The sequence below is a fragment of the Ptychodera flava genome, chromosome 16, assembly GCF_041260155.1.
Source record: "Ptychodera flava strain L36383 chromosome 16, AS_Pfla_20210202, whole genome shotgun sequence".
Lineage (NCBI taxonomy): Eukaryota > Metazoa > Hemichordata > Enteropneusta > Ptychoderidae > Ptychodera > Ptychodera flava.
The window spans coordinates 7,975,382-7,996,947 of NC_091943.1; the positions used below are offsets into that span (position 1 = coordinate 7,975,382).

The 21,566-nt window shown below is 38.5% G+C and overlaps 2 protein-coding genes across 6 annotated transcripts in view; one reads left to right on the forward strand and one right to left on the reverse strand.

Annotated features, from left to right (window-relative positions):
• LOC139152698 (uncharacterized) overlaps positions 1 to 21,109 on the forward strand; it is a 29,375-nt gene extending 8,266 nt beyond the window's left edge. Inside the window, exons 1-4 of one of the 4 annotated variants that reach the window (XM_070725992.1) lie at positions 10,849 to 10,930; positions 13,677 to 13,771; positions 16,787 to 16,891; positions 17,696 to 21,109. In XM_070725992.1, the coding sequence (XP_070582093.1) occupies positions 16,804 to 16,891; positions 17,696 to 20,445 (2,838 nt within the window). In that variant the 5' untranslated portion in view covers positions 10,849 to 10,930; positions 13,677 to 13,771; positions 16,787 to 16,803 and the 3' untranslated portion in view covers positions 20,446 to 21,109. Of the gene's footprint in view, positions 1 to 10,848; positions 10,931 to 13,528; positions 13,772 to 16,771; positions 16,892 to 17,695 lie in introns of those variants that run through there. The other 3 variants (XM_070725989.1, XM_070725990.1, XM_070725991.1) reach the window with 3 other exon arrangements.
• On the reverse strand, positions 1,714 to 12,538 carry LOC139152696 (uncharacterized). 2 transcript variants are annotated; one of them, XM_070725987.1, is made up of 3 exons: positions 11,560 to 12,538; positions 5,698 to 5,766; positions 1,714 to 5,133 (listed from the first exon to the last, which is right to left on the reverse strand). In XM_070725987.1, the coding sequence occupies exons 1-3, from the start codon at positions 12,275 to 12,277 to the stop codon at positions 3,002 to 3,004; spliced, it is 2,919 nt and encodes a 972-aa protein (XP_070582088.1). In that variant the 5' UTR covers positions 12,278 to 12,538; the 3' UTR covers positions 1,714 to 3,001. The 2 variants fall into 2 exon arrangements, with proteins under 2 accessions (XP_070582088.1, XP_070582089.1); XM_070725988.1 differs by lacking the exon at positions 11,560 to 12,538 and adding an exon at positions 6,480 to 6,804.
• Positions 21,110 to 21,566: the final 457 nt, after the last annotated feature.

The following is a 21,566-nucleotide window of genomic DNA, read 5'->3' on the forward strand; positions in this document are numbered from 1 at the left end:
TAGTAGGTAGGAAATAATCCACATAATATTTCGCATTACATCAAGACCTTAATCTTAAACATTTTACAAAATGGCAAATAATCGTCGAAACAGCAAATAGAAGTGATTGTGGAAATTAAGTCTCAACATTGACTCAGGCACTGTTTGCGGTCTGTAGGATTGGATCGTCTTTTCGAAAACGGCTTCTAGTGGGTCAAATGAGCGATATCTTCCGTGTCATGACGGCGGTAGTGTAGCGCTGGTCAAGCAATAAAGAGAGAGTATTGCCTCGTATCACACTTCTCTGGAGACTTAGAACACAACCAACATGCTAGAAGCTAACACGGCCCAAGGGCTACAATTATTGCAGCTATCGCCGTTGAGAGCTTAAAAACAAACGACTACGCTTCTCAACTGTCAACATTGGTCTCATATAAAACTGTACAGTACACTATTGAATGAATTAATAAAGGCTGTACAGTTGGTCTCATTAAAGCGGATCCCATCGCATGAAGTGTGACATATTTTCTGGTCTCGTTGAATGAGGCATGGTTGAACTAAGGCCTCTCCTCGGTTCAGGTGTACGCTACGCTGCCATGGAGGCATACATCGGAATCGACGAGAAGTCATTGACCAAGACACTGTACGTGTGTGTTGGTCTCATTGAATGGTGTAATGTATGTGTGCCGGTCTCCTTGAATGAGATATGATATTGTCCTGATCTCAATGAATGCGGTGATATTTCAAATTTACATCCAGTGGAGCTTTAAGGAACAGAAGTGTGAAAAAGTGCATTTTTTAAATATTAAATGTAATAATGTGTTTACTTGTGTTTCCTTATTTCGATATGCCGTCCAGGATGTGTATTAATAGACTGTTCTAAAGTTTATTAAACACGACTGATATAAAGAATTATTTTTAAGTCGTGGCTTGGTTTTGCAGCAGATTTTCGCCATCGATGGAAATTTGGCAAAAACTACTTACTTTTATTTCGAAAAGTTACGCGCACATGAACGCAAAACAAAGTACTTATGTAAATAAAGAGTATTATATCCATGACACTCATAATAAATGCACTTTATACTGAATATATCAATATTTATGATACAACTTGTAAAACAAATGAACCTAAAACATGTAAGATTAATAAAACTTGTAAATATTTTGAAAGAAAAAATGACTATTATAGTAAACAGAAAAGATTCAATATCATGGACATACATAGTGAAATACGATCATCAAAATATGACAAGCTGATATGCCTTCACCCTGAAGAACATCATTATCTTCGTCAATCACGGTAAATCGTCTGTGAAGGGAGAAAATTTTATTCCACCACTTTTATTGTTTCAGTGAAGTTGACTTTAGAACTATGTATTATCTGCATTAGCGGTAGGGGAAAAATACGAGAAAGACCAACAAAACACGCAGTGCAGTGATACATTCCCTTGAGCTTCAGCGATTTGCAAAAAAAGTCTCCCTAGGCTACTGATAATCAGCGTTTTGTTAGTTCGGTTTTGTCAGATTGTTGTTTAACAGACGTTTTGGCTACGATCATTCGTAAAGTGAGGTGCGACTCTCACTGACGGAGGGTCGTAACCGAATTCGAAGTCTCAAAAAGTATGTTTAATTGCTTTTAATCCTGTTGTTATCCCACTTTTCTCTTCAATCGGGAAAATCAGGGTGGAGTCTCTTCATGAATATACACGTATACGTACACAGTCACCTTTTTAAACACAGCCATCGAATTTGTCAGCTGATCAAATTTCAATGATACACGCAGGGGTATATAAGGAATAATAAAAAACAGCGCCCTCTACTAATATCTAGCAGATCGAACGCATCCAATATTAATCAAGCTTTTAAAGTGGGGATACTCAAGCAATAAGATTTTGATCATTTTTTTGACCTTTTTGTTCTTCAACTACATAAATAAATTAAAGACTAATTCTGCAGGTGTAGCATTAAATCACCGTCCTTCGCTATATATTTGCTACAAGCTTAAGTCAAATTAACACAACTACTATCAACAATACGAAATTGCTAAAGAGAAAGATAAATTGGGCACATTATTGTAAATAGATTAAAATACTACCGGGACTAAATGGTAATTGAGAACTCCACTGTTACACCATTCTGACGAGGCTATAACCTTTCATTACTGTTATCTTAATAAAAACAAAAGCACTGTAAGCTCCGTATTCGATTTTTAAACTCGGCAAGATTCAACAAAGGGACAAAAATTTTCTGACAAGATGTATCATATCAAAAATATACAACCTTTCAACAATGAAAATAAAGAGTAAGAGAATCATGCAAACTTTAAGCTAATATACCACAATGATGCAAACGAAAACTTTAAAGATGAAAGAGGACACACCGTAGAAGATATTGAAAATAATTTGAATTTGATACTTGATATACTGTGAGAGCAACAATAAGAGAATACAGAGTCTATTTACCGTCAATGTCGAGCAGATGCTGACTCCTTTCACTCATGTCACAGTTATTGCGTCTGACTTCAACGTTTATCCTCGACATTTCAGCAACGTCACCTTCACTGAGGATGTTGTCGGAGAGATCGACAGACACACAGGCGCTCTCTGGGCTCTCTTTGGCCTGACACAATCCACGAATGATGGGGTGGGTTTCAGCGTCCTGTGTGCTTCGATCAGACGGTAAACTTGAGGAAAGGTTTATATGGTGCAATTTTACAAACAGCCTACCCCATAAGTCTATCCAGATTTGGGGATCGTGCATGTCTGTTTGAAAAGCCCAACCTTTCATTGAGAGGGTCTGTAAGGACGCCATCGCCGTCACACAGCTTACGAAAGCTTGGAAAGTTGCTAGATCGATCTTCCCTTCTGGATAGTCAATCTGCAAGCAACCAATCCTAAACACAGAATTAAGCCTCTTACACATATCAATTTGGTCTGAGTAACTTGCATGGCACTTAGTCATTTCAAAACTCGTAACGTTATCATGATTTCCATCCTTCAAGTCGCCCCTTTCAGAATTGCATTCAAGAAGGGATTGGGGTCACATTGCCTGAGAAAGAATGACTCCTTGGTTTGATGTCAGCCAGGTTTTGTTTGAATGCTTCTATTCTTATCTCATCACCTTCCACACCACAAATATATGGAACACCATTGTCTCGAAGATTACATTTCAAAACATCTGAACATTTTTCGAATGCTTCCTCTAAAGAAATACATTCCTTGCTCAACAGTGGCTCTGTGCAGATGATTACCACCGAATTTAGAGATGTAAGTTTCTTCATCTTATTCAAAGCTGTGTTAACAGCCTTCAACGTCGCAGAGCAACAGGTAATCTGCACATTGTAAACTGCCACCTCTTCAAATTGAGAGAACAAGCTAACTACATGGTCTGGCGTCAACACCGAAGTTGAGCCTCTATCAGAGGCTGAGTTTGAAGCCACGGAATGTTGAGAGCCAATAGAGCCAATCTCCAATTGAGTGAAATCTGTGGCGTGATCATGGTGCTTCCGAGAAATTTCTTGCTCTTTCAGTATGTTTCTGAACTCAATCACGAGGAACAGTTTACCACCTCTCAAGTAGATAGTAAAGAGCAACGATCGGTAAAGCTTTATGTGGAAGGGATGTCCGAGTCTCAAAAATACCGACACTTTACGATCCTTCTTCGCCCACTGCTCAACAAGATCAACGCAGATCTGAGTGTTGCGGTGTTGATCAGGGTCGAAACCTGAAACTCCACATGTGTCTTTTGTGGCTTTGGCTGCAGTAAATAGGAGAGACTTAGAGTAGGGTTGGGTGCTTTCTTTCAGACATTCAATGATCAGATCTAACCGACTGATACTATCACAAAAGACGTCAAACATGTCTCCACAAGCCTCCTTCAAGAACCCAGCAACAAATTGAAGGACTGGGGAACAATCCTTACTCATCCTGCTGTAAAAACTTCTCAACGTCTGCCTGAACTTCTGGGTATTTTCGTCTCTGCGTAGAGACGCAAGGTACTTTGCTGCGAAGAATTCCTGAAATGTTCTATGATGAATAAGAAATGACGTCATCGGATCTATGGCCAAGACAACTTGCCTATCAGCAGTATATCTGGTCAAAAATCCCATCTTCAATATATCACTATTTTTCTCCAAATGGAGCTCGCTTTTGTCAATCTTAAACTTGCTGTCGAGCAGAGATTTGAAAGCTAGCTCACCCAGAAAGACAAACTGCTCATCAATACCATCTCTGACCGTCTCATACACTTTCCCCTCGTTCTCACAGTATATTTTTACTATGATGTCTACAATTCGTTGGTACAACTGAGTCTTATTCTGTGTTAGACTGCCAGTTGCAGTCCACATATCACAGATAAGCAACGAATTCAGCGGGCAAGTCATCATCTTCAGCAGCGTTCCTTTAACTTGAGACCTATTGATCTGCTCTATAAATACATTGACTCTGTCAGACTGTTCAGTCACTTCAAAGTGCTTGCATACATACTCTTTCAGGGATTCGAGTGAGAAACCCATTAACTGTAGAGAGAGGTCAAAATGGGATTTGACTCTCTGCTTGGCTTTGTCGTCACGAATCTTGCGTGACGTTACGATCACCTTACAATAACGTAACATTTTACCCTCTAAAATCTTTCTGATATCCCCAGTGGCTGTTTCTGTCATTTCATCCCACCCATCTAGTAAAAAGACCACATGCTCCTGATTTTCCCGAATGTATTTCCAAAGTTGATCTTTGTCAATGAAGCAGTCCTCTGGTAGTAGAGTTTCAAAGATTGCATCCTCAATCTTTTCCTGAAAACATTGTAATTTCAGGAGGAAGACCAGTTTGAAATCTTTGACAAACTCTACATCACCCATCGCCCAATCGTATGCGAATTTCAAGCAGAAAGTCGATTTACCATAACCAGGGTCACTCTCAATGAGAACTCGCCTGGTTGGATTGTATTTTCGACCGACTTTCCTTTCACTGAAAATGTTGAATCTGTCAAAAGATGTAACTTTGCTGCCGTGTTTATGTTGAAGTTCTGGTAGAGTGTAGATTTCTTCGATGTGTACCGCACTGCTCCATGGGAAGGGTCTGACATCAGACAAGGTCGTTCGGTAAATGTCACGCAATTCCTTTTCACACTTGTCAGCAACCATGAGGAGAGACGGATCTACAAAGGAATAACATAATGTTATACGATGACATGGTTTACAAATTGAATTATATTTACCAACGTTTTAGTAAGATATTGAATATCAGAGTGCAAACTATGCTTTGAAGAGATTACAGCCCTGAATATCATAATGAATCTATTCTACTTTCACTCAGTAACTGGCGACTTTGTAAAGAGACGCGAATTATCACCAATTTACGTGAAAAACCGATTCAACATTCGAAAATAATATTCTTTGTTTATACACTCAAGTTTGATTTTCTAAGTTCTTCAACAGGGAAACAAAAGTTACACGGGGGATTAAACTTTCACTAGCTGTATCTGAGAATCGAAGCACATTACTCACATGCCAACAAATATTATGGCAATATTATTCCAAGACAGATAGATGGATACATGAGCTGGTATAGAGAGACTGACAGGGATACAAACGGAATTCAAACGGATGTAGGCAGACGGACACACCGTCGAAATCACCAGACAATATGCCTACATCACAAATGAGTGAAACATGTAGGTTTCAATAGACTGTGCAAACAGAGGTATTACATTTGTATTTACCTTGAGTTTTGTAGATCTGTTCAAGAGGCATAGTGTGTCGACCACGCTGTTCCGCTGGAGCAACCATCACTGCAATTATCAAAAGAGACACGACCCGTTTAATTTAAAATAATTAGGCCAAAGTAATTAAATTCTTTGCTTTGCGTCCCCACCCGCTTAGGTTTTTAAAGTTTTCATGAAAAACACAGTGTATTTGAATGGGAAATTTTAAGATATAACCGTTTAGCTTTTCAGATCTAAAATTTTTATACAGTTTTTTATTTGCTGCAATCAAATATCATTGTGTGTTTTTCAGCCGCTTAGACGCGTACCTTTTCCCAGTTTGAATGGACGCAAAACAAAGAATTTAACTACTTTGGCCTTATGATGAGATCGTCTTAAGCGACTCTAGCTCTGCCGCTAAAAAGGTAGTTTAAATATTTGTGGATTGCGATCAGCGAAGTTTCATAAAAACTCACACATCAAGTTTACAACCATGTACAAATATATATACATATTTAACTTTTTAGACTGGTTCAGACCGATTTTCTTTCTGCGTATAGGTAATTGATTATAAAGATGTATTTTATAAGGAACAGAAGACACCTTAAAATCGTGGCATGTATTTATGGGGTCCAATAGAAATTATACAACCCAGAGAATCATGTCAAATGGCGACACATCGACAAACCGAAAGCAAAGGTCGCATTGTATGGATACAATGACGTGGTGTCTACACTAGAAAAGCTGGTTATACGATATGGACAAGACACGTTATTTGGGTCGTTATCAACGACGCATACCTTTCGCATCCTGTAAATCGCGTTTTCCTTTCGTTAAGAATGTCTCTACCTTTTCCACGAGCAGGGGCCGTCCCAAAGACCGGAAAATGTCGACCAACAGATCCAAATTGGTTTCTGACGTATGTCCTTGTTCAGTAAGCTTTTGAAAAATCTCAAAGCCGGTTTTCAGTTTTTCTGCCGATCTTTTCTCGAGTTGTTTCCCAATTAATAGAGCCTTGGCCTTCGCTGTTTCCTCACAGGATAGCTCATTGTCTAGCTCCATAAAAAGTAGGTTGAGAGGCAAAATACTGGTGTCGGCGCGTGAAGCCATATTCTCCTTAGCAGTATAGAATTCCCTCTGCTGTAGCCTCGCTACAATGATGTACAGCTTACATTGTCACGTGACTCTATTATATTAGTTGGAGAGCATCCATTACTCGAAAAGGTGAAAATCGCGTAAATCTCAATGACATGTCAAACGGGACCGAGGTAAGCTATGTTGTCTTGATATCATAATTCATGTTTTCATTGAACCTGAACTCACACATATATCAGAGTGTACAAATGTCCTTGTGGGAAATCACAATGCCAACGGAGTGTTATAAATTATAACATAAATTAATTCTATTTCGAGCACCGCGTGGTTTCTGAGCTAGATTATTGGACGACACGCTGTTGAAGAAGTAGCGGCGTGTTTTATTATGCCTTACATGATTGCAAAGTTCAATCGTGTCATTTTCCACCTCAATACAAGCTTCAAAGGTCTCCATTGAGCCCGTACATACTCCAAGCATACTTCCGGCAATACTATTGTCACGGTAACAAACATAATCATGAGGTGGGCCAGTGAACTGTGTTATTCAAATTTTTCGAGAAATCTTTTGACAACGTGTCGACATTTACACAAGAAATCATCATGAAATGGGTTTCACTATGTGAGGGCAATCATGAAGAATCTTACTCTTCATAAAAGTTAATGTTTCACTAGTTCTCGGTAAAAAGTGACGCATATGAGCCGTGCGTGCTTCTCCTTGAAATTCAGCCAGGTGGTTTAGGAATTTATGAGCCAGATAAAGGTATCAAAAACAAAGGTTGCCATTTTATCTTAGTGTTGATTTATCCTAAGCTATTGCCGAAGGCATGTACGAAGCAGATGACCTGGTTGTTGGAGTGTCTGCGGAGTTGAACTTGTCTGGGCAATACAGTTGGTACACACTGATTCCCAAATATGTTTCAAACATTGTTTACTAGTACTCGGTTTGTTTCACGAAACAAAGAGTTTTTTGCTGTAATCCCTGATTTGTTGTCCTCACCATGAAAGATAAGAGTTACTCAAAGAAAAAGAAGTTAGGAATTTCTATAAATGGAGGTGCGTGTACCTCAACTAGTCTGGTTCCCGTGACCAATTTCTACCGCTGGCTGCGCTGCTAACGAAAATACGGACGCTATTTTCAATAGCAGCGCAGCCAGCGGTAGAAATGGGTCAGGGAACCAGAATAAACCTCAACTTGGCTAATGAAAAACAATCCTTTGGATGCGATACAAGGAAAATGGGGCGTAAACATTTCTAATGTGTTATTTAATCGTAAACGGCCGAAATGTAATCATGCTATATGAAATATAGCTTTGGAAAAATCGACGAACTATGGAAGACCGGTCACGACATGCGACATGCGAGTTTTTTAAACTGCGACCTGGGAGTTCTTTAACTGCGACATGCGAGTTGCAAAACTAATATGGCGTTTGCATACATGTCATTTCGTTCTCCTCCTAACAACTGATTACAGAGGTAGAGACGAGCTTATTTCTGCATACTTCTACAATGGATACACCCTGGGAGAAATAGCGGCCAAGTTAGGACTCCGACATGTATGGAAGACCGGTCACGACCTGCGACACGCGACATACGACCTGCGTCTTAACTGTGATCTGCGACCTAACCCTAATACCCTAACCCTACCCTAACGCTAACTAACCCTAAGTTATGCCGTTACAATTTTTTGTCCCTTGGCCTAACCTCCAGGGTTGAGAGCGAAGTAAAGCTTTTTACGAGAGAAAACCTAACCCTAACCCTAACCCTAACCGCTACCCTAACCTAACCCTAACCCTAACCCTTAACCCTAACCCTAACCGCAGATCGCAGTTTTAAAAACTCGCATGTCGCATGTCGTGACCGGTCTTCCATAACGAACAAAGTCAGCTTCTGAAAATAGAATCCTCATCACTTGGACAATTGCAAAGTGTACTAGGGAGTCTATAAGCATCGAAAAAGGAGCGAGTTGAGCAGTCTAATCACGGCTTGCATGCATTGCGCTCATTGAAAGAAACATCCCTGCTTGACATACCAGATGTACTCTTATCGTGACTGTTAGGTGAGCCGAAAAACATGGTCACCCAAATATGTATTGGTTATGGTAATATAAAATGAAGTTGATGACGAAAAGGAACTCGTGATGCAATTTACAATTACAAACCTATTGTCAGTTGCTTATAGATCCTCGTGTGACAAGTGCACTGCCGCGAGTCTGCAGTTTACCGTGTTGTCGGGGTTGGTTTTAATGTTTTCAATGGTTTTTAATGCCTACTTCTCGATTTTTATGGCGAAATATAGACAGTGAAACCCGTTGTGCTATTAGTAACGTGAACTGTATATAAAGACTTAAGAACATTGCGTATCAGATTGGCATAGTATAGGCCTAGACGACAATATTCAATATATTGTGTCATTTTCGGTATAGAGCTGAAGGTATCCAGCATGCACCGTGTGCTGGTCGCAGTGAAAGCCTCCACTAATATCACGGACAACTGAAATACAACCAGTATACGATGGTTCGACGAGAGGTCGACACGGTAAATCTAAATACGAACAGCGTTGAAAGTTGGAGGCACACGTAGACCGAATAACGTAATAAAATTGCCAAACGAAGTAAAAATTATCAAAATTAGTCAAAAGATCGAACAACTTGATACACTCGTTTATAAACACTTTCGAAAATTTTAAACATGAGTTCTGGAGAAACCGCAACATAGTGATATTCCCGTATTAATGGTGGGCGATCGCGTCGTTATGCAGGCAGGGCACCTATCAAAATAGTGGACAGGATTTAACCGCTATTGAACTTTAGGTTTATAGTTTGGGTTTCAATCATTTACTGATAGAATGGCAGACAAAATAAAAGTAAACTGTGGTTTAAACGTGTCAAATAAAAACCAAGGTCTCTTGACTTTTTAAAATACACGCAATTAAAGTTGTGAAGTTTGCTAAAACGGTGTGGCGCCATCCAAGATTTCAAAAACACGTGCAATTGCTTTACTTCTGCACTTTGTTTTGTCAACGTGTTTTTTTCCTTCATGAGACGGTCGTGATGTCGTTGATGATTTATTTGTAGATGACCCTCTGCCAACGAATCACAAATGATAGGCCATTGGAACACTTATTAAGGATTGTTTTTTTTATGTCCTGGGTTAAAAATATTTGCTAAATTGCTCTTTCCCAGACATCTATGGGAAATCGGTTATGACGTACAATTGGTCTTTGGAAATTTCCTATGACCACAGTCTAGCTAAATATACAAATTATCTCATGTTGAATTTGGAAATTTGAATCATTCCTGCCAAATTATGTATCACCAACTTTACGTGTTGCCTGAAATACCAGCCTATTTACACTACTGTATTGCAATTTGTAAGAACTGATTTGCTTTTTCAGTAGTGAACGTATTTATTTATTTACTGATTTATCTGTTTTCAATTCATTAATTTTCTTAGTGCCTCTTAAAAGCCGTTGATTTTGAATCATTTTCAATGTCAACCATTTATGTTTTGGACACACTGAACTAGATTTCGTAATTTTCTCTCTTGTGATTTTTAAATATTGTCATTGTTTTTGCTTTTGTTTTTTGGTATAAACAGATTTATTTTCTTTCTATTCTTCCTCAGAAGCAGGTTGAACGTGAGTACAAAGTTTTGGCCTTGCTGCCAAAATGCATTGCCTGCACAAGCCATGTTATTGCTGACAAATGAATCTTTGAACTGAATTAATCCAGCTGTAAGGCATGGATGTTCTCAATGGTCTATGTTGTGTATTTGTTGTATCTAAAACTTGTAGCCCTAATTGGAAATCTACAGAGCAATTCTAATTATGCTATTACTTATTTGATTCATTTTATACTTCCGTTTTGATATGGCTTTTCATTTTTGGTAAGACGCCATGAGATATGATAGCAATGTTTTCTTCATAATGGTGAGCAACCAATAAGCTACTTCTCAGACGCTACATATTAACGGTTTTTTTCCAGCTCTATAATTACAGTAAGCATACTTTGTGAGCGTAAATTTATTCCGATTGACTCAATTGTCAATGACGTCATTCATAAGAATGAACTGCTTAGCGCTGGTAAAATTAGTCCCGGTCATGACTTGGTAGGTTTTTTTTCGTTGACGAAAACAAGGTGTGCAAATTGAGGTCAAAGGTAAGATATGCCTTTATCGTTACTGACATGAGCTCTAAGGTCGCTTTTCGTTGCTTGTATATGCTGACAGGGTTAAATGCTACTGGCGGAGTAAACATCATAAAAGCTACCAATTCGTGGTTGGAAGGGTGATGGGTCACACATCTGGCACAGTTTAAACAACGACTTTCTCCGCCTTTATGTGTGTGGATGACCTAAATTTCATCTACATACCGATGCAAAAATGAGATTCACTCTTCATAAGAAAATTCCTCAATCAACCGAGATTATATGTGTAAACTAGAAATTTTGATTTCGTCCCGAGCCAGCCAATGACAGTTGTTTTAAAAGTGTTTCAAAGTTACTGTAATTCATTGATGAAATATGACAAGTTTCGATGATAAGCCCAATGGATTCTAGCTTTTTCAAACGTGTGTGAAACACTCCCAGACACATGTGACTGTTTTGAAATATTGACTATCTCTGTCATTTTTTTTTATCTCGGTCGCGTTTAGAAAATAAATCTTTCTGTTTTGCTACAAACTTCCTCTAACATGCTGCAACGTCCATGGCGTATTTTCATAACACTACTGAATCTTGTATTGATGCATGTGTTGTGCGTCTATTTCATACAAATCACATTTACTTACCTCCTCCGGATTCTATATGTCGCGCAATTTTCGTTGTCTGTACATCAATGTGATGTAGCATGTTGAGTTGCTCTCTATTCTGGTTTCCAATGTCCTCCAGCAGGCCTTTCATCGCTATGTCTGAGTGTTTCCACTCGTCAAACAACTTCATATTGGCCTCAGTGTCACCAACATTCATATTTGAATTTAAGAGACGGTCAATATGGTTTTCATCGGCGCCATGACGTACAAGTACAACACGAATGTCATTCCAAAGCCGTCTGAATTCATTATCGTTGATTTCTGTGTTGTTCCTGTGTTGTATCCTATTTCGAGAGAGTTTTATTCGGACAATGTCTGCTGCAAGGCTGTAGTCGTCATGTTTCGGTTCGTCATCCCATCCAGTCTCGGACGGTGGCGATAAGTTACAAATGTTTCGAAATAGTATGTTCAGTAATGTAATGTCAAAATGTTTCGACGATACAGCTGTAGCGGGTGTTGGATACAACATAAGCCACTGGTTTTGCTTCAGAACCCTCGGCATCAGTTTTTTTAAAGTTTTCTCCGTCTCGGGTACCGACAAGCAGGCAGCTAATTGGTCTGGCCTGTGGATACGATCAAAAACATGTCTGAGTACCTGGGTACCGCCATTTATGACAAGTCTGCACAGTTTAGCGTAGTTTACCTGACTTGGTGTCGTTCGAAGTGACTCGGAGAGCTCCACACTGGGCGACGCCATCTTTACATCGATATCCAGCCACGAGGTCGAATATTAATAGGGGTACGTTCTGGCGAGATAAACTCTTGTTACTATGTACTGTTACATTCTAATGCACTTCTCAGGAGAACATTGACCAAGGGTTGGATCTTATTGAAATGCAACAAACCAGCAATGAGTGAAACTGTAATATTAAATAATCTTATCTAAATGTCGGTAATATTAGATCATCTGAGTGGTGAATACTCTTGCTAACTCAGCAAATACCGTAAAAAAAATCACAGTTTCGTATGACGTCATCAGACGAGTCAACGCCTCACAGTATGGAAACTACTCGTACACTCACTCTATCGTTTATTCCATCGATCTACATGTATCACAAACCTACGTAAAATGCTCTAATAAATACATCATTTTTTTCTTGTGTATGATATTTATGGATGCACGTTAGCCGAATCGTTGTTCTATTTATCTGCTAATTTAGTTATCGTAGGGGTAGAACGAGTACATTCAAACTAGAAAATGTGTTTCCGGTAATATGTCTCGGAAAATTACGACATGTAGGCCAGAGGATTTCACTATTTTTATTTTTGTTAGCTGAGACCCATTAAAGACAGTAAAATGTAGGAAATTAACTTGAATCTTTTTGAAAAATGCGAAAAATGTACTTTAGGTGAGGTTTACTAGGGTGGGTCGGGTTACCGGAAACACGTATGTTTTATTTAGCCTACGTCGTTTCCTCATCGGCAATATGGTGTAAGCTTATATACTTTCATCTCTTACATAGCAGGGCAAGATAAATCAAATGTATTTGAAACTGTTCTACCTCAGCGAACGCTAAAGCACTTACAGAGAAGTTTTACCATAAGAATATTGATACCATTAGCATGTAAATTTCTCTGGAGGAGATACTAAAGTTTTCTGAATCTGAATCTGAATTTTACCTGATTAAACATGTTCACTCGATGTTCACAACAAACGACTGGCTTTTTATGATCAATGATTCGAAAACGGACAAATAAAGTCATGGGGCTGCTGCGGTTAGTTTAAGTAAAGTGGCAGGTTGTTTTTCAGGTTTATCTCCAAATAATGATTAACTTTACAAAAGTTTAAAAGAAAACAAAGTACACAGCAGCATGTAATTAGTCAATGTCAGCAACAAATAATGCAAGAACGGGGCACTTTGGGACAGCCGCTAAAGTTTATAAGGTCAGATCACTTGATATGCATGTATAGCTGATCATTAATCTGTCACAATTATCTTGGTCCATTAATCAACGCTTATTGCGCATGCTTAGTCACCCTGTTAGACCCTCTACAGTGAACGGCCGAGAATCACACAACATGGCAGACGGTACAGGCTAAGATTCGCTAAATACAAGCTTTTTTATGGTCGCCATTGTATAATCCTCCTTCTCAGAGTTGCCAACGTCGTGCGACAGGCATCATGGAATAGCTCTCCTCTCTGAAGTCTTATTTGTAAGAGGACATTCAGACTATAGCATCAAAGACAAGGTGAGACGCCCTCGTAAATGGAAATTCAATGTTTTAAATGAATATACAGTACCACTGGAACAATGCTGTGAGTCGACTAGCGTTCTAGCCTTGTCATATCTAAACGGCTGTTTACAAATTTCAACGATTTCATAAATACAGTGTTTTCGAATCGACATTCGTTTTTGAACTTTGGAACTTAATTGTACACCAAGATGTCAGGTCAGGTCAGAGCCAGTGGATGGTATAAACTTTAAATTGTGGTTGTATATGGACGTTCTTCTTCAGCTATGACTTCTGATTTGAACTGGGCATGATTGAAACGAACCAAAACACTGGCAGCTGACATTCATCACGACTGCCATACCAGCTACATGATTAACTGAATGTCGAGATAAATGCAAATAAAGAAGGAAAATTGGTTGTATTTGATGATTCAAGATTAGAAAGTCTCTTTAATTAGCCAAGAACTCAATGTTGATGATTCGTGATGTGGGTCAAATGAACCGATGTAATGTACTTTGAAGGAAGCAACTGACGAGCGCAGCCGTCAGCTCATTTTTTGGATACATACAACAAATTATGTCACAGTTTTCTTTCGGATATACATACAACAAATTACGTCACAGTTTTCGTTATTCAGTGTGTGTCTTTGACTTGAGCATGACTAAGGTTTGATTTGGATTCTACCTTTTATAAAATCGACAAAAGTTATGTCTGAATACATTCTTGCAGCACATGATCATGAGGTAACCATATTGAGCATGCGTATGGCGAACAAATCCAAAGAAACATTTTGACCAAAAGTATTTTACTTGTCCAAAGGGCATGGTCCAATAAATAACAATGGCAGTATTGGTATTTTATTCAGTAAATATGATTTATAATCAACAAAAATTCATAACTTCATGCATTTGTCATTTATCATGGTATCTTTGTTCTGCTTGCAAAATACACTTTCAGGGTTTCTCCTCCTAATATTCTCCCGAAAGGCCAGAGTTCAGCTAGCATATGTACAACGTCTATAATGATTAATGACACCTCGATTGAGTCTAGCCTAGGATTTATTAGTCAACATAACATATTTATTGCACTCATCTGTCGTGGTGTCAAGGCAAATACTTAAACATAGGAGAATAATAAGGAGACGACAATGTGTTTGTGTTCTAGATCAAAACGAAAAAATTTTGTCAAAATTTACAACTATTGTCCTTATTAATAATAAGTGTATTGCTTTTCAAGGCCACCGGCCCAAATGCAAGGTCTTATAAAATATCTTGTAAAAAAGTTACATAATCACACAGACACAATGTATACATTGCATAAGTGATATAAATATGTAGACAGATAAGTAAATAATTGGATAAACCATGTAATCATTGTAGACAAAGGCTTAATAACACTATTAATTCTACTGCTTTATAAATGAATTTACCAATGTTTATAAGTACAACTGAATTTGTTGACTTTAGTAACCTCTGAAATTTATCAAAATTTGGCTGAATATATGTGTCACTTAATAAATATTTCTTAAGATATTATAAATTGGACATATCAATAAAAATTAGTATCCGTCATCAACAACCCCACTATCGCATAATTGACAAACTCTTGAATGTTAGGGAATACTCTGATACCGACCTTCCTGTACTGCAAGAGGGAGGGTCGAACATCTAAAACGTGCCAGTGCGTGAATAAATTTACTGTTACATATTAAAGTTAAATATTTCTCTGGTTCTAGTAAGCTTTTGTATGTATTGTAGATGCGTAGTTTTGGTTTACGTCTTACACTGGATGACCATGTTTGTTTGCATATATCGGTTACCCTGCATGGTTTAGCACGGTAGCACTGTGCCCCAGGTCAGTTTACAAATATAAATACAAGCTTAGAAGGTTGACTAAAACAATGACTTTTCCATAAATATCTGACGGAGCGAACTTTCGTACCTGTTATCTGTGCGAATCAATATGGCGGACATATTATTATCCTTATTACATAAATTTTTTAATGAATCATATTTCAAATTTGACGTCTGAGCAAAAACACTTATGCGGTCCCTCCCCTGCGTCAGTGATGAAAATATCTTTATTCATCATAAGTGAATGTTTTACACATATTGCGAATGCTCGTGATGATGACATGTAAGCTTATCCAGTAACATTCTTTACAAATGATCTTTCGTCACGCTGTTTATCAATCAAATATAGAGCTAGAGACGTCTCCGGGCCATATATCGCATTTTTTAAATTGCGAGTATACCGTTGTTCCTCTATCCTTCGTCTGTTCACTCATCAGCTTCTTCGAAGTGCAATTGGCAACAACAAAGTCCATTAGACTCATTTCACATTTTAACGTGTGAAAATAGTTTGTCAAAATGTTTACATGTATTTGAACAAGATTCCAATTTTACTGACTCACTACAAGGAGGTTGCGATGATAGAAGTTTACTCATCAGTCGACTAATGCCTCTAAAGTTGAAGTTCATAAAGGCTAGTACATGATATAGTGAAGTATTTCATCTTAGGTATTCCTGAAAGTTTTACCATCCAAGAGCAGTTTTTAATTGTACTGTTCGTGCCAGAATTCCTTGTGTTCGAAGGAAGGCTGTATAGTACATTGCTGTTTCAATGGCGCCTATGCGTCGAGAGTTCATAGCCTCGTTCGTGAGGTCACTGCTTGCCTTTCGGTACGTGATTGCACGGGATGTCCAAGCCTTTGAGTGGATAAATACAGTCGTGATACCGAAACTAAATTTCGGGGTCGTTGTATACAAGTGAGACGACGGACAATTCACAGGATTTTCTGTACACAAACTATACAATCTATCCGTCCATTGTGTGATTGTATTTGTCTGCCTTAGACCTTTGAGAAATAGAATTTTATATAACCCTTCTTAGTTTTCACACTTTGTTACATGTTTAACTTTCATTCCTTCATTCAATTGACCAATCACAGGTACTCTTTTTCCCAAAAGCCGTAAATGATTAAATTAATTTAATTCATCTTTTTGTTATATAAAGATCGACTTCTCATAGAATGCCGCTACCCAGACATGGCGTCCTTACAAGATTTAGAGTCGTCATCATCGCCCTCTGCAAAACATCGTCAAGAAAATGAAGGACAAGAACCAGCCACTTCGGGTAGGTAGAAAGAGAAATCGAATTGCATTTATTGGTGTCATTATTGATCATAAGTTGAGAATTTCCAATCAATTTCGTACGTATATAATGTATGTATGTAAGTGAATGGATATGGATGGGTCTGTATATGTTTAGATACGTACACAACATGCTCACTCATATCACACATAAATATATCATATATGCATTCATGTATCATGAAGTAATATCTATCTGTCTGTCTTTCTGCCTGCCTGCCTGTCTGCCTGTCTGTCTGTCTGTTTGTCTCTCTATCTAATTATAATGTATATAAAAGTTTAACGTGTATACGTACAGTGAAAACAATAAGAAAAAGCAATTTTCGAAGCAACCAAACAGCCTCTTAGTGTATAGTCTTAGTTGGTGTCTGGTTCAAACATTAGCTGAACATAATAACGGAAAGTGAAAGCATACTATCACATTCTAATATTTTAGAGCACTCAAACTCTTACTATATTAGTTTTCTGCATACCGGCATACTAAGAAAGTAAAGGTTCATGGTGATCTATTGCCCCGTTGGATCACGTAAACAAATATGTTCAGTCAGGGGGGGGGCCTCTGATATCCTACCCGGGCCCCTTTGCAGATGACTTTTGACCGCTGCTTTCTGCTGCGTTCGCCTTTTTAGCAGCTGTGATCAGTTTGATCGCTCACAGACAGAATGACTCAGTGATCTCTATGGGGCATAATAATGTCATCTTGGTTGACAACAGCCACTGCAGTTCTTATGCTCTCCAATTCCCAAGGGGCATATCGCAAGTTATATCAACAACATTCGTCTTTCAGATTCTCCGCTAAACGCTGCAAACAAATGTGAAAATATCCTTCGAAGCCTCTACAAGGATGTCTTTTCTCAGATTCGTCCATTATCATGGTGGCAGAAAACCTTCCAGCTTGACGACATCTATATTGAACTTGAACTTGAAACCAAGAAGGGAATCCTTCTCTTCGATAGAGATGAGCTTTTCAATAGCAACCATGACTGTTCTAATCCCAGGCGTATTCTTCTAGAAGGGGACCCTGGGTACGGGAAATCAACTTTTTGTTATAAGTTTGCAAAAGATTGGGCAACAGGGGGAATTGAGACTCTCAAAGATTCAAAACTACTCTTTCTGTTAAATCTACAACAATGTCAGGGTAGTCTAATCGATTCGATATTTGAAACACTGCTTCCATCAAACTGTCAAATAGATAGGGATAGTTTGCTGGAATATATCAGAAGGAATCAAGAGAAAATTGTACTGTTGTTGGATGGATGGGATGAGATGGCAAACACAACAAATGACGAGATCACAAAGTTACTTGAGGGTAGAATGTTACGTCATTGCAAAGTGCTTCTGACTTCGAGGAAAATTCACTCCGATCACTCCGAATCAGACAATAAAAGGCGCGCTCATTTCGATAGGTTTGTAACTATCCGCGGTTTTTCGCACGATTCGCTGAGAAGTTTCATCCGCAAACACTTCCTCGCAACTGAAAACACACTTAAAACTGCTGACAAGATCATTGAGCAAATTGACAAGTCTAAAGATCAGCAAACTATAATGTCTTTGATGGTGTGTCCGATGAACGCTCTGTTGATGTGTGACGTATGGAAAGAATTTGGCGGTACACTGACGACGAAGATCACGCCACTTTACGATAGAATATTGCAATTAATCGTGAAGAGATACCTCGAAAAACATGACGCCAAAAATCAAATCACACATGAGGATATCAACAGACAATTCATCTTCCTCGGAAAACTTGCCGCCAGTGCCCTGCGAGGTGAAAGGGTTAGATATGACAAGTCAGAGCTTAGGCTAGAAGAGAACAAGGATATTCTCAGAATGGGGTTTTTAACAAGGTATTCGGATCGCAGATTACTGTCCTCTGATCCTTTAGGTTTATTCGTGATTCACCACAAAACATTCCAAGAATTCTTTGCGGCAAAATACTTGGCATCAATAATTGAGGAACATTCGGACGAGATTCTGGTGAGTCCTTTGATCTCTTCGCAAACAAAGCCTTTATTTCGATTTCTAGCCGGTTTGCTGAATAGGAAAGCTGACCTCATGTTTTCGAAGACAATTTTAGATGATTTATCATTTCTTATTGAGTGCCTTTTGGAAACTGACACACCCGAAAAACTTGTACATTCAGTAGTAAGCTCTTTGAGGTCTAAGATGACAATAAAAGTGTATCTAGACGCTGACAAGGAAAGGATGAACGATTTATGTGTGAAAGTAATACAGCTTTTATCGTTTAAATATATGTTCTTCAGTGTACAATTGAGTGTTAATCAGCGTAAAGGTCTTGTCAATTTTAAACCATTATTAGAAGCCTTATCCTCAAAAGGAAAGCAAGTTTGGCTTAGCATTGTCTTTGGCCAACAAATTTACGTTGATATCGCTCAAAAGGGATCTCCGGGTGTAAGAGGAAAACTAATGCCCTCTTCAAACGAACTTGTATGCTCCAGTGACTGCAAACAAACTCTCTCAGAAATAGATGATAATGCCACAAAACATCCATTTGCGATAACATCAGACGACATCGATGACATATTTTTATTACTCGATGAAAGCAATATCAGAAGTTTCGTAAGAGATCTAAACGTAGTTGCAACTACTTTTGAAATGACTGCCATACGAAACCTTATACAGTGGTGGAAAAGCCAAAACTCGTGCGGGCAAATATCAATCAGTACAGCTGAAAAGTTCGACCATGGAAATCCCTCGCGGGATATAATGGAAGCAATTCTAAATTTCCGTCTGCAAAGAGAACTTACACGCGGAGTGCGTTTTGATTTGACTACACATCAGGACGGTAACGTAACCTTGATAGTTGACAGTGATCTTGAAACACAATCAGAGGGACATTACAGTTTCAAATTCAACGAATGCGAAGTTAAGACTACGAAAGATACGTTGATCAAATTCATTAAAGAAGTAAATACGAGCACTGACCTCTTCATGAACCGCTGCGATTTGACTCAGTGTGAATTTATTGATATGTGTAAGGATATCAGGGATAGCAAAGTTAAACAATTGCAGATAAGTTATCCTGCCGGAGATCAGGACCATATCAATTTACAGCAGTTTGAGGAACTTGTCGACGTTGTAAGTGGCATGACAGAGTTGTTCTCATTGTCCATATCAGGATGGAGGTTTCCGCGAGAATTCAGTGATCGGAGTGCATGGGAAACTAATTGGAAAAAACTGTTTGCCAACCTTCAAAACGTTCGTGTGTCTGAGTGTTTGCCACCTGATCGCAGTACGCTTGATAGCGAGGCCCACCCGATGATAACTGGTCTGTGCCTTGCTTGGTCGGGGGTAAATAGACTTACACTGATCTCCTTGCTGGGAAATGTCTTGAACGAGGGCGAGGTCGTTGAATTGCAACACGCAGGCATACTGTATAAACGTGAAATCATTCTTGATCTGTGTAAGTGTAAGGTTAGTGAGAGGAGTGGCCAGATTTTGCAAGCACATAAGGATTTCATAGATATAAAAATTGAAAATGACGATACCAAATACTTTTTTTATCCTGATAACTGACATGTATACATGTGTATTGAAGTTTGTGGATCACGTCAATCATCAGACAGATCGTTTGATGTTAACATGCGAAAATCAAGTCAACGACAATTCAACAATTTTATGCAGTTTTCTTCACACACCTGACAGGCGGGAAACGAGACAGTCGTCCTGTGTTTATCAGTGAACTGTGTAAAGTGTTAATACTTTACATTCAGCATTGTCAGGTTTTCTGAAATGCTCCTTTGTACTATTTGTTTTCATATTGTGCGATCTGTGATGATAATTTCATGGCTTAAATACAAAATGTATCTGTCAAGAAGAAGACATCACACTTCAAATATTTATTGACACAAAATGAAAACGATTTTAAATTGTGTTATTTATTGCTATGTATAGAAGTAGTTACGGACTGCATCACACACACAACGACATAGTGTCATACTTGAGGTACAGACACAGACGCAATGCCCAGTAATAGATTCCGATAGACACAAAATACAAACAGCGGCTACAAAAAAAGATTAAAATAATAAATGGTTTAAAAATAAAATGCATTTTACAAAAAGAGAACATTTCAGCTTGCAGAATATGTCTCATGAGAATTGATATTTTGACGTTCTAGCCACGCTTTTTAATTGCCTATGTTTTGGATAAATAAAATTATATTGAGTATTGAATCGAATATTGCCGAATTGTCTCATAGACTAATGGGAGGACAAAAGATGGGTTGAAACTTCCAAAACCCGTTTCCGGAAATTTAGTATACCTACATGGTTATCAACACAACCCTGACCTTTACAAAACTGCTTCACATCCAGACTCAAGCAAAATTTACACCACTGCATGTGTGAAAACTCAAAGGTCAACAATACCTTCCTCAACCCGAAAGTGAATTACTGGTGACCTGATAAAAGAAAAGTTACTGTTCGTGAAATTTAGTGTTCTTGTGGCTCGTCTTGTCTCGTTTGCTCTCGTCTTGGGGATACTCAGCTCGATTGTGCGTAGAGGCATCTGCAATTTCCCACTTTATGATATACTCGAATCAGTCAATTGCAACAACATAGTTTACTTCTTGCAGACGCTATTATCCATAATACAATTTTACACTCCGCTACGTGTGTTTTGAATGCGTGTACGTA